This window comes from Lolium rigidum, chromosome 3 (genome assembly GCF_022539505.1).
Source record: "Lolium rigidum isolate FL_2022 chromosome 3, APGP_CSIRO_Lrig_0.1, whole genome shotgun sequence".
In the NCBI taxonomy this organism is placed as follows: domain Eukaryota; kingdom Viridiplantae; phylum Streptophyta; class Magnoliopsida; order Poales; family Poaceae; genus Lolium; species Lolium rigidum.
In genome coordinates this window covers 246,916,015-246,928,586 of record NC_061510.1, presented here as the reverse complement: position 1 = coordinate 246,928,586, position 12,572 = coordinate 246,916,015, and the positions used below count along the sequence as shown (strand labels likewise).

Genomic DNA, 12,572 nt, shown 5'->3' with positions numbered 1-12,572 from the left:
GCTTCTTCAAAACCTATGTATTCAACTTTCAGGGAAATAATATTATCTTTTTTTCTCACCCTGATATTAAACAAAGAGACTAACATATTCCTTTTTTTCCTGGGTGCTTGCCCCGAGATTTCATATAACCTCTATCCATTTATCTTCTATTCCATCTAAACTATCATGTATGTTCCCACATCAGGAGCTTTATTTTTGATATTGTTAGCCATACCAGATCTTGTTTTGAACACCACACTTTATTAGCAAAATAAACTTGCATAAAAATGCAAACATGGACCATACTAAAAAATACAAAATTTAGATTTCTAAATTCCATTTTCTCTTTATTTCGAATTTACTGTTTATCCGAAATACCTCAGCAATCAAGAATAGTGACAGTGTGTGAGGTAGGCAGAGGTGTGTGGCAAGAAAGTCCAAGGCTGCATAAAGTTTGTGTCAATGTTTATGGGATTCTCTCCCTGCCCACAGAGAGGAGACGTTTACCCTGCTGTGCTGTAGGTAGTCGCAGCAGTAGGAGCATTGGGCAGCCCTAGGCCTACGCCTACGCCTACGCTACCTCCTCTTCCTCCTCTGCAGCATATGCACCGGCCGGCTACGGTAGCACTAGGGACAAGGCCTTCCACCTCCATGTCGCCACACCTCCCAATGCCTCCGCCTTTCTTGTCCGCCATTACGCCAACACCATGCCCCCTTTCATGTCACTCTTTACGCCCTTCGTACCTACTCCCCCAGCCATCTCCTCTCCTGGACAAGGAAACGCACTGCTCCCTCCACCTTCTTGCTCTTGCACCATGGAGCCATGCTGCTAGCTCGCCTCCCTCCTGCTGCACCTGCTTTTTGTGCCCCTCCGCCCGCCTCTCCCCTGCGCCGCTTGCCTCTCCCGTGTCTCCCTCCTTCCTCCTTTAATCCCAAGCATTGGCATTGCATTTGCATTGCCCGACCTCTTCTTCTTCCTCACCAAGCTTGTCTTACTTGACAAAGAAACGCAGACCCCCCTTGTCTTTCTTGCACCGCATTGCGGGAGTGCGGCCGAGATGATCACCGCGGCGGACCTCTACCACGTCTTCACGGCGGTGGTGCCGCTCTACGTCGCCATGACGCTCGCCTACGGCTCCGTGCGCTGGTGGCGGATCTTCACCCCGGACCAGTGCTCGGGGATCAACCGCTTCGTCGCGCTCTTCGCCGTCCCGCTCCTCTCCTTCCACTTCATCTCCTCCAACGACCCCTACGCCATGAACCTGCGCTTCCTCGCCGCCGACACGCTGCAGAAGCTCGCCGTCCTCGCGCTGCTCGCGCTCTGGTGCCGCCTCCGACGCGGATCCCTCGACTGGCTCATCACGCTCTTCTCCCTCTCCACGCTCCCCAACACGCTCGTCATGGGCATCCCGCTGCTCCGCGGCATGTACGGCGCCGCGTCCGCAGGCACGCTCATGGTGCAGATCGTCGTGCTCCAGTGCATCATCTGGTACACCCTCATGCTCTTCCTCTTCGAGTACCGCGGCGCCAAGATGCTCGTCCTCGAGCAGTTCCCGGACACCGCCGCAGACATCGTCTCCTTCCGCGTCGACTCCGACGTCGTCTCCCTCGCCGCCGGGGGCGGCGGCGCAGACCTGCAGGCCGAGGCCGAGGTCGGGGAGGACGGACGGATGCGGGTCACCGTGCGCAAGTCCACCTCCTCCCGCTCCGAGGCAGCCTGCTCCCACTCCCACTCCCACTCGCACTCACAGTCCATGCAGCCGCGAGTCTCCAACCTCTCCGGCGTCGAGATATACTCGCTGCAGTCGTCCAGGAACCCGACGCCGCGAGGATCCAGCTTCAACCACGCAGAGTTCTTCAACATCGTCGGCAAGGGTGGCGACGAGGAGAAGGGCTCCGCCGGCGCCGGCACCGGCGGCCACTCGCCCCAGCCGCTGCCGCAAGCGTTGGCGGCAAAGCGCAAGGACCTGCACATGTTCGTATGGAGCTCCAGCGCCTCGCCCGTCTCTGAGCGAGCAGCTGGCGCGGGCGTGCACGTCTTCGGCGGCGGTGGCGCCGACGACGTCCTCGCCAAAGGTAACATCTTTTTCCTCTTCTTACTACTACTAGTAGCTCGGTTCGGTTGGTTCCTCGTCTTTGGGCCGTCCGATCGTTGAATCAACGCTCTACGATTATTCCAGGTGGTGCCCAGGCCTACGACGAGTACGGCCGCGGCGGCGGCGACGACTTCAGCTTCAGGAACAAGAACGGCGGCGCGGCCAACGGCGACGGCCCCACGCTCTCCAAGCTCGGCTCCAACTCCACCGCGCAGCTCCACCCCAAGGACGACGCCGAGGGGAGGGCCGCCGCCATGCCGCCGGCCAGCGTCATGACCAGGCTCATCCTCATCATGGTGTGGAGGAAACTTATCAGGAACCCAAACACCTACTCCAGCCTCATCGGCGTCGTCTGGTCCCTCGTCTCCTACAGGTCGAACGAACAAGACCATTGATTTCACACATGTTCCATCACTCATCCAACATTTGTTGACTGATCTTGTTGTGAACTGCGTTTTCAGGTGGGGGATTGAGATGCCGGCGATCATCGCCCGTTCGATCTCCATCCTGTCGGACGCCGGGCTCGGGATGGCCATGTTCAGCCTAGGTGAGAACATTTCTGATTCTGCATTTCTGTATGCTTTTATGGAGTAAGTGCAGCAGGAACCCGACATTCATGCTTGTGTTTCCAATCCAGGGTTGTTCATGGCGCTGCAGCCCCGGATCATCGCCTGCGGGAACTCGCTTGCGGCTTATGCCATGGCTGTCAGGTTCCTCGTTGGTCCTGCTTTCATGGCTGCTGCCTCCCTCGCCGTCGGGCTGCGTGGGGTTCTTCTGCACATCGCCATTGTTCAGGTACACCTCAATTTATCCACTTCCTTCCACAGATCAAGAACTAAGAATTGTGATGAATTTACAGGCTGCTCTTCCACAAGGAATCGTTCCCTTTGTGTTTGCCAAGGAGTACAACGTTCACCCCAACATCCTGAGCACAGCGTATGATCTCTTAACCACGCCCAATTTTTGTTGTCCCACTATCAATTTTTGCCATGGAAAATAATCTCGAAACCGTTTGGCACTTTTGCCCGGTTCTTTTCATTTTTATAATCAGAAGAAGATAACATCATCCACTCCACTCAAGTCATAGAAAAACATGTTGGAACTTTTCATGATTCCTAATCATCGTCTTGCAACATTGATTCCTTCAGAAACTTGAGATGCGTTCTTACTTTGAAATATTGCTCTGAGCTTTACTACATTATAACAATACTACTAGTACTGCATCATGATATGATCCTGACATGATGATGAAACTCTTGCTTGATGCAGCGTGATCTTCGGGATGCTGATCGCCCTCCCCATCACCCTGGTCTACTACATACTGCTGGGCCTCTGAACCTCAGCTCAGCTCAGTTCATCCCAACTAGGTGTCACTGACAACATTATTCAGTACTAGCAGTATCGTTTACTTTGCTTGGATAATCCAGCTTAGAATGGTAGCCTAGGTTCTTTTAGGTGAGAATGGCTTTTTAAGTTCGGTGACAGAGGAACCATTTCAGACTGAAGCATCAGAACTATGATAGAGTTGAGTCGGCTTAGAGATAGAAGGCGGATTAGCGCTAACGTCCAGTCATCTAATTTGTAAGACATTGATCAGATCCATTATTGCTATTGAGTACTCTATTCATCCAGGAGCTATACTGGAAGTGCAAATTTTTCTTTCATGGAGAAAAACGTGGATTTGTTTAGGACAGCAAAGGTGCATAACTTTTGTAGAATCTTTTCTTCTCCAAGTCCCCAGATGGTACAAACTTTGACCTGAAAGCTGGAAAGGAGACGGTGCCCTATCATTATGTGCATGCCCGAGTCGAATCGATGGTTCAAAGAGAGGAGGAGAGCATGATGTTGTCGCGAGTCGTACAAAAAGCGTTGGCTTTAGGCATGCGCACTCGAAACATGAGGCAAGGAAATGAAATGATTCTCCCTTCTCTTTTTGTTTCTCAGCGGTAAAAGAGGCCCAATTGGTGAATCCTTGGTAATTATTTACTGGACGAATCTTTATAATTTTCAACTTTGCAATGGCACATAGTAGTGGTCTGCAAAGCTTTCAACTCATTCAAAGTTTAGAGTTTTCACCAGTCATTCGCCAAAAAAAAAAAACCCCTGTCATTTGGGAAAATATTTGATACGTTTGTAAGAGCATCCCCAGCCGTTGGGGCTCCCCAGGCCGAAATCCGACGTTATTTAGCGCTGGATGGATGTATTTTGTGGCCTGGGGAGGCCCATTTTTCCAGCCGCGAGCCCATGGTTGCCTTCTGACGCGCACCCACCGCGTGCATAGCGACGGTGCAGTTACCGGGAAGGGCAATCGTCGGAGTGCCCTCGACGCATTGAACCGTCGCGAAGTGGTCTGGAGAGCCGAAACGACTCGTCGGGAAAGGTCGAAGTGGCCTCGATGCGAGAACCGCCGTAATGGAGCACGAACTCCGCGGAAGAGCAATCGCCGCTCTCTTCGTCGAGAGACCTACATATACGGTTTCCGACGGCCGACGCCATTCATCTGTTCTCTCCTCACCATCCTCCGTCAATCATGAGCGATCTCTCTTGGCCATCGGACACCGACAGCGAGGGGAAGCCGCCTGGATGGCGCCATTGGTGGGATAAAGCTGCATCGTCCAGCAACGACGATTCCCCCCCGCCGGCCAGCGAGGACGAATGGGATGACGACGAGGAGGAGGAAGCATGGGATGGCGACGAGGAGGAGGACGAAGAGGCCAAGGAGCAGGCCGAGGAAGAGGCCGAGGAAGAGGAGGAGGAGCAGCAGGAGGAGGACGACGAAGAGGCTGAGGACACTGACGAGGAGGAGGACTCAACTTCCTCCGACGAGGAGGTGACGAGCCGGAAGCGTCGTCGCCACGACGATGAGGCGGGGCCATGTAGGAAGAAGAAGTAGTTTAAGTTTGTTTTAAAGTTTTTATATGTAATTTTTATGTTTATTCGAAATATATATAATCTATCTATGTTGCACCACTTGAGAGTTCAAAGCTTTCGTTCGACGAGGGTATTGCCGTAGATCGGGAAGACGAGGGTATTGCCGTACAAACCCAGGCCATTGTCGCCGACAAGTTGGGGCCACGCGCGCTTTTGTTTCGTCCGGAGTCCCCGAAAGCTCCCCGGGGGGCCGGGGATGGCGTGGGATCGCCGGATGAATTTAGGCCCAAATCCGGACGAAAACGAGGAACGCGATTGGGCCGAATTACGCCGTCGTTCGGGGGCCTCGTCAGGAGACGAGTGGAGATGCTCTAAAATCTCTGGTCACCATTGCACCACAAGAATAAATGAGCTTTTCACTCTCATCTCGTAAACATAGCTTTGTGAGGGGTCTGCAATCTTTTACATAAGAATACTAGTTTGGAAAACATAGCTTTGTGAGGGGTCGTAAACATAGTTTGGAAAACTTATATAATAAAACAACAAAACACCAATTCAACCCACAAGATCATGTTAACTAATGGTTATAAATACTAGGTTTTTCACCAAAAAGCCCGGTCCTACCCATGAAAAAAAGGCAAGAAACAAAAGGATGAACAAAAAACATAGACAACCCATACATTTTAAATGATCTCAATATATTGGACGAAAATACAAAATTATCGGGAGCAGAGACATTGACTTAGTGCTGACCATGATTTCATAGAATCCAAATGAAGGGGAAGACTTAGGTAGGATCAAGTTTTAGATGGGATCTATGAGAACAATTTTTTTTAAAAGACAAAACATGTTTGAATATTCTAGAAAAAAATGACAACACACATGTGTGTTACATATGGAAGGTAAAAAGTTTGCAGCTTCAAATTCGACATACACTTAAAGAACTAAAAAAGATAAATTTAGGTGTGAATTGTGTGAAATCCTATTCAACCAGATCTGCCACTATTTATAGTCGAATTTGTCTTTTTTTTTTCTCCAAGTGTAGACCAAATTTTGAGTTGATTTTTTTTTGAGTTGTAAACACAACCCATAGGAATGTTATATATTATTTTTAGATTTTTTTTGCATTTTTAAAATATGTTTTCTCTGGGTTGATCCTACGATCCCACCTAATAGGGAGATCCTATACAAGTCTCTCCCTCTAAATGGAGGTCATGAAAATGATCACAAACCCCATATACATGAATGGTCAATGGATCATCATAACCCTCGCCCACCACCCCAAAAAAAACTGATTTCTGTGTGTTATGTTTGTATTGTGGACGACTATAGAAGTGCACTAAACATAAAAATAAGAGGGAAAATCCAATGAAAACCACATCACGGTGAAAACATCGGAAACACTTGATAACTAGGCTCTAGAGTTTATCTACAAAATCTAAGGGTTTGTTTGATACAAAGGACATCTAAAAGAATCGTGTAGGATTCTTACATATATAAAATTTTCCTATAGAGGTCATTTAATTCAAAGGATTTAACCTTCAGAAATTCATATGAATTGCTTTCTTACACTATGATCTCATAGGATTTCTAGCAAGAGATTAGGGGCTTGTCTGATACGAAGGATTTCCAAAAGATTTTTTTATTAGGATTCTTACCCATAGGAATTTTTTCTATTGAGATCATTTGATTCAAAGGCTCCAAAATTCCTATGGATTCCTTTCGTACACTACAATCCCATATGATTTATAACAAGAGGTTAGACCTCTTGGAAAATTTCCTATGTGCCTATAACAACTAGCACATGCACTCAATCTCTACTAAAATTTTCTGCATTTTTTCTATGGTGCAATCAAACGATTCCTGCAACCGATTCTTGCTTTTTCATTCCAATAGTATTCCAGATGGCAGTGATATACTATTCCTTCATTTTTCATATTCCTATGGTTTCAAAATCCTTTGAAACAAACATGCCCTAGATCTCTTGAAAATTTTCTTATATTTCTATGACAACTATGACGTGTACTCAATCTCTATAGAATTTTTCATGTGTTTTTTACTACGGTGAAAAAATTCTCGGCTTGCTTCTGTCTCTGAAAAGTGAAGGTCAGCTCCACGTGGGTATTCCATCCAAACGATGGGAGAAGAGGATGACACTTGTTCGTATTGAAAACCGGAGACGAAGGGAAAGAGGTTTGATTGGAACATGTTCTACAAGAACTCCTGTGTAGAACACGCCCGTATCTATTCTATGGGCTGGCTTCAGGCCAACCCTACTGCTGAAGTAGAAAGCATCATATTCCGGTTTTTCCAACACTTGATCAGGAAACAACTCCTATAACTAATTTCTACGTTTTTTTATTCTTGTAGAATTTCACATGTCATAACATACTGTTCTTACATTTTCCTGTTCCTTTGTTTTTTAGAATTCTTTGAATTAGACATGCCCTAATTCAGATTACAATGTGTTTGGGAGATGATATTCTATAACCACGTATAATTACAAGTACAAACTCAAATCCATTTGAAAGGTATGAAATACAAATTCCGCAATGAGTAGTGACGAACAATAAACATCACTATTCATTCTGATTTTATTCTGGCATGCCTCCGATAGGCATGAGTTTCAACTTAAAGTTTCACAGTTTATGGAACTTAAATATCCTAATGAGATGTGCTTTCTCTAGATATTTTTGAAAACTTTTTTAAAGTGGTTTTCACGGAGTTTCCAGTGTTGCATGTTCTTAGTACAAACTTGGCCCTCACCTAGTACCTTTTCCAAATATAGTTACCCATATAATTATGTCAAAATAAATTATCATTTCGATATACAGGATTAGATATGATCAGACTTTTTTTTTGTTGACAACTTATGATCAGACTTGATTGGTCCATGATGAGATGGTTTGGTTAGGCTAGGTTTATCCAGAGTCGGCCCCACCTGTAAGCGTTGCCTCGTTTCTCTTCCCGCATCCCATCGCACAGGAGAGGAGAGCTCTCACCGGCGGGCGGCGGCGGCGGCGGCGGCGGAGAATCAGCAGAGATGCCGCACCGCGCTCGCCCCATGACGGGGCTGCTGGTGTTCATGGGCGTCAACGTCGTCCTCCTTAGCACCATCACGCCCGTCTACGACTTCGTCTGCTTCCATCCCTACTGGGACCGCAGGGTACATCCCCTCCCCATTTCCCTTCACCCGTTCTTCTCCACCTCCGGCACAACAAAATTCACAAACGAAACGCTCTAATCTTCCCACCTCCCCTGGTTCTTCCCGGCCGGTAACTTAATTCCCAAATTGTCCTAGTATATTGAACAATTCTTGGCTTGCCGATCGTTACTGCTTCGAGCGTGCTTGCCGGCTGTTTGCGGAAATGACCGTGATCGTCGTTGATTGGGAGATACCCACCGCGTTCATCACAATTCCTGGCTAGAATGAGTCTTTGTTTGGTTGAATTTTTGTTCTAGGTTTGCCCTTGAACATGTGCACATCACTTGTTTGTGGAAATGCCTGAGCGGGGGCAATGGATGATTGGAGTTGCTACTCCTAGTTTCTTCTTTCCCCGTTGCAGATTAATAGGCCTAGGATGTGTTGTTTCGCCCTAAATGATTATACTTGACAAGCCCGTGAGCCGTTGCATTGTGGCAATTCGTTTCGATTGGGAAAACTGCATGTGGATGTGTTTCATGACATAACCATATCCCCCTCTTCTTTATTTCCCAACGATTCACAGTGGGGACTAGAACCATACAGTTCAATCTTTTTTTAGTGTCTTGTGTAACTTCTTGTCCAATTTTGCAGAGAGAACGCCGTGCAAGGGAACGTGAAGCGCTGCAGGTCAAGGGTTCTCTAGAAACTGCAAAATAAACTTTACTAGGTATGTACGTGCTTTCTGATTTTCAAACAGAAAAATATGCTTTCCCCATTCATGCGTTTCTCTCTACTCATACTATGGCATCATAGAGTGCCCTCTGGTGAAATAACTAGACTATGATGATATATTTTTTCCGCATATAGATGTTTCTTTTTTGTTTGTTGAGAAGCGCTCATTTGTTTACATACCATTGTTCTGGGGAAAGTGGGAGGTTTTGCTAATGTATCTTGTAACAAATAGTCTAACGAGTGGCGAAATTGCCTTCAATTGACACTATATATTCTTTTGATTTGTGCAGGTATAAGCTTACATTGTTAGTTTATCACACCCTCGATTGTTCATTTATGTCGGATGGTGAAAGTTTGATGAGAAGTTACAGCAAGGTTTTTTCATTCTCCTTAGGTCACTAGATCTTGTTGCAGTACGCTCCCTCAAAATGTGTCAGTTCCTTGTAATGGCAAACTGAGGAATACCACAGACACGGCGCAATTATTTCTCAAAACTACACTGTTATGAAACTTTTGTCAACTTATCATATGCATCTGGCTGTAACATAAGTACATCGAACCATCTATTTCGGTTCAGACCTGTTGTAACATAAGTACATCGTTTCATCTGGCCTCGCTACATACTATATGCAGTCTTGAAGTTGTTAGTGAAGACCATTCTTCATGACTTCATCCATTTCTCTTCCCTCTATGGTTCTTCTCCCTCAACCACATCAGCAGAAGCTTGTGTCCTTGTGGGCTTGTGCACCACCAACATGTGCAAGATGACAAAAATGCACAGGTGGGAGACAAATCCATCTTTCTTTCCCAAATTGATGGGTATGTATGTGGATTCCAATTCAAATGATACTCCCCAGCAACCAGTAAGTAGATTGTGCAAATCCATCCATGAATTTGAGCTCAAGCTGAGAAGCATCTGCAAAGAGGATTCCGTTGTGCTTACTGCACTGGTGGTGACTGTACATCTGCTTTTTTTGAGCTACTCTGTATGTTTCACTCTATAACTAGATCTCTCCTCTTCTTTGGGTTTGTTGGCTCGGCGGTGCCCGTTCCTTTCTTCATCATTGCCACAAACTCTGAATAATCTATTCTCCCATCCTATATGTTCAAGAAATTAAATCATTCATCATCAACCGAGTACCGGCTATCAGTGTTATTTATAAGCCCCTATATATGTGCAATTTAAGTACTGTGTATCGGATTGCATATCTGTAATGTGTGCTCAGTCTATGGTTGTTTTTCCTTACATTGTCAGTGTCAGCTTCTGAGATGATATCCTTGATCTCTTTGGCATCATACAATCCCTTCTCCTTCAAGGCTTGCTCGAGCTCATCTTTTGTTATGTAGCTGCAACATTTATGAAATAAAACATAACTCATGGTAGATTTTCTAAACTGCAAAATCCAGGGATCTGATCTGTTGATCGTGGTGCTCAACTTACCCACTGTTGTCCTTGTCGAAGTACTGGAATGCTGTATAGAGGTGTTCCTCTCTATCCATCTTGTTCATGTGAACCGTCGCGGTGACGAACTCCTCATAGTCGATCAGTCCATTGCCATCTGCATCAGCCTGGATATATTGAAGTGTAGATGAACTTTCTGAAAATCAAGCATGTAATAGAACTGCGTTCTTGATTGCTGTGTATAGAATGAAGACTCACTGCTTCCATCAGTTGCTCAATTTCATTGTCTGACAGCTTTGTGCCCTGCTTTGCTAGCCCGTTCTTGAGCTCTTCGAGTGTGATCGTGCCACTATTGTCTTTGTCGATGTTTTTGAACATCTCCTTGAGCCCCCTGATCTCCTCTTCCGATAAACACCCAGCTATAACCTGACAGTACAACGTCAAGATTGACTGTCTGATGAACTGCTATCGATGTTTAATTCAACAGTTGGATATGAGGAGGAAAAAAAAATAGTTCGTACCCTCAGTGCAGCTTTCTTGAACTGGTTCATGGCCCTAAATTGCTTCAGCCTGTTGAGGACGACGTTGTCTAGTGGCGTATCGGGTGCATCTCCGTCTTCTTTGATCCATGGGTGATCTGGCAGCTCAAATTTCACAGAACTTTCAGGCCATCTTCTTTCTCAGGAGAATCATATGACATGAATCAGACTTGGGAGAGTGCTTACTGAGGACTTGGAAGGCCGTGAGCCTCTCCTTGGGGTTGATGTTGAGCATCTTCTTGACAAGATCCTTGGCACCTGAGGAGATGGTTGGCCACGGATCGCCGTTGAAGTCGACCTGTCCACGCAGGACGGCGGTGAAGATGGCGTTCTCGTTCTCGGCCCAGAATGGTGGGACACCGGCGAGGAAGATATAGAGCATGACGCCGATGCTCCAGATGTCAGCCTCCGGGCCGTAGCGCCGCTTGAGCACCTCGGGCGCGATGTAGTAGGCGCTGCCGACGATGTCCCGGAACACCTCGCCTTCCTTGAAGAAGACGGAGAGGCCGAAGTCGGTGGCCTTGAGCGGCGAATCTTCCCCTTTGCTCAGCAGGAGGAAGTTCTCCGGCTTGAGGTCCCGGTGCATCACCCCCATGGAGTGGCAGGTGTGCACGATGCCGACGATGGCGCGGAGGAGCGCCGCGGCGGCTCGCTCCGTGTAGTGGCCCTTGGCGATGATCCGGTCGAAGAGCTCGCCGCCGGCGCAGAGCTCCATGACGAGGTGCACGTTGTGCTTGTCCTCGTAGGCGCCGCGGAGGTCCACGATGTTGGGCTGGCCGGAGAGGTGGTACATGATCTGCACCTCCCGCCGGACGTCCTCCACGTCCTCCCTGGTCGCCAGCTTCCGCTTGGCGATCGTCTTGCACGCCAGCTTCTCGCCGGTGGAGCGGTGCGTGCACAGGTGGGTCACGCCGAACTGGCCGCGCCCGAGCTCCTTGCTGATGGAGTATGTGGCGCGCACGTCCTCCATGGCGCGCCCGAGCACGTCGCCCAGCGGGGCTGGCGGCTTGCTGCCCGCCTTGGCATTGGGGGCCGCCGGTGGAGCGGGGACGGTGCTCCCGGTCGACGACGACGCAACGGGCTCCACCTTTGGGGCTGCGGGCGGCGCGGGCGGCTCCTTGCTGTCGTCGCCGGCGTGGCCGGCACCCTTGGAGCAGCATTGGCCCATGGCTCTCCGAGGGAGACACAGGCATGCATGGAGTACCGGCCAAAAGAGGGACCCACATGCAGCATTCTGCGCTTTGTTTGGAAGGCTTGTTTGTGACGAGGAGGAAAAATGGATATGGAGCTTGGAAGGCGTGGAGGGATTGGCGGCAAGGAGCGGCGGATATAGCTTGCTTGCTTGCTCACTTGCTGCCACTATTTGTTTGCTCTCTGTTTTCCATTCTGTTAGTAGGAAGCTCCAATGTTGTACCCGTGGTTGTCAGTTGCTGACACGCCAACCAAAATAACTTCAAATCGCGTGTTACGCTTGTATTTGGCATGATTTTTTCCTAAAAGATTTACAGTTTTGCAGGCCTGCAGTCCTCATGCATAAAATTGAAGTTGATTCAACCTTTCTCATCTGTTATCATCTTGAAATCAAGCATACATAAAGACTCAGGAAATTTCATATCTACCAACCTATTGTACATATTAGCTATAGAATTGGCTATACATGAGATGACAATGTGTTACAGCCAGCAGTAGTCTATAATATTGAACTTGCTCAAAATAAGCTAGTGCATACATGGATTATGCTGAGAATTGACTAGATGTCCCCAAGATGATGCTTCTGTCATTGGCCCTCGTTCGGAGAAACATTTGAT

At 47.7% G+C, this 12,572-nt stretch overlaps 3 protein-coding genes across 3 annotated transcripts; 2 read left to right on the top strand and 1 right to left on the bottom strand.

The window, feature by feature from the left end:
- Window positions 1-1,037: 1,037 nt before the first annotated feature.
- On the top strand, window positions 1,038-3,411 carry LOC124703249 (probable auxin efflux carrier component 1b). The gene is made up of 6 exons (XM_047235471.1): window positions 1,038-2,055; window positions 2,160-2,448; window positions 2,537-2,622; window positions 2,713-2,870; window positions 2,935-3,011; window positions 3,345-3,411. Exons 1-6 carry the CDS (start codon window positions 1,038-1,040, stop codon window positions 3,409-3,411), a joined length of 1,695 nt encoding a protein of 564 aa, XP_047091427.1.
- Window positions 3,412-7,915: 4,504 nt separating this feature from the next.
- On the top strand, window positions 7,916-9,181 carry LOC124703250. The gene is made up of 3 exons (XM_047235472.1): window positions 7,916-8,112; window positions 8,743-8,818; window positions 9,114-9,181. The coding sequence occupies exons 1-2, from the start codon at window positions 7,990-7,992 to the stop codon at window positions 8,806-8,808; spliced, it is 189 nt and encodes a 62-aa protein (XP_047091428.1). The 5' UTR covers window positions 7,916-7,989; the 3' UTR covers window positions 8,809-8,818; window positions 9,114-9,181.
- Window positions 9,182-9,328: 147 nt separating this feature from the next.
- LOC124703248 (calcium-dependent protein kinase 25-like) lies at window positions 9,329-11,932 on the bottom strand. The gene is made up of 6 exons (XM_047235470.1): window positions 10,951-11,932; window positions 10,747-10,862; window positions 10,484-10,651; window positions 10,265-10,392; window positions 10,071-10,170; window positions 9,329-9,921 (listed from the first exon to the last, which is right to left on the bottom strand). The coding sequence occupies exons 1-6, from the start codon at window positions 11,930-11,932 to the stop codon at window positions 9,817-9,819; spliced, it is 1,599 nt and encodes a 532-aa protein (XP_047091426.1). The 3' UTR covers window positions 9,329-9,816.
- Between the last annotated feature and the right edge of the window lie 640 nt (window positions 11,933-12,572).

Coding starts and splice junctions, on each gene's coding strand:
- LOC124703249 (XM_047235471.1), top strand. CDS start 1,038: ATGATCACCGCGGCGGACCTCTACCACGTCTTCACGGCGGTGGTGCCG. Junction 2,449..2,536: donor TGGTCCCTCGTCTCCTACAG/GTCGAACGAACA, acceptor CTGCGTTTTCAG/GTGGGGGATTGAGATGCCGG. Junction 3,012..3,344: donor CCCAACATCCTGAGCACAGC/GTATGATCTCTT, acceptor TGCTTGATGCAG/CGTGATCTTCGGGATGCTGA.
- LOC124703250 (XM_047235472.1), top strand. CDS start 7,990: ATGCCGCACCGCGCTCGCCCCATGACGGGGCTGCTGGTGTTCATGGGC. Junction 8,113..8,742: donor ATCCCTACTGGGACCGCAGG/GTACATCCCCTC, acceptor CCAATTTTGCAG/AGAGAACGCCGTGCAAGGGA.
- LOC124703248 (XM_047235470.1), bottom strand. CDS start 11,932: ATGGGCCAATGCTGCTCCAAGGGTGCCGGCCACGCCGGCGACGACAGC. Junction 10,863..10,950: donor CACGGCCTTCCAAGTCCTCA/GTAAGCACTCTC, acceptor TTGAGCTGCCAG/ATCACCCATGGATCAAAGAA. Junction 10,652..10,746: donor TCAAGAAAGCTGCACTGAGG/GTACGAACTATT, acceptor TTGTACTGTCAG/GTTATAGCTGGGTGTTTATC.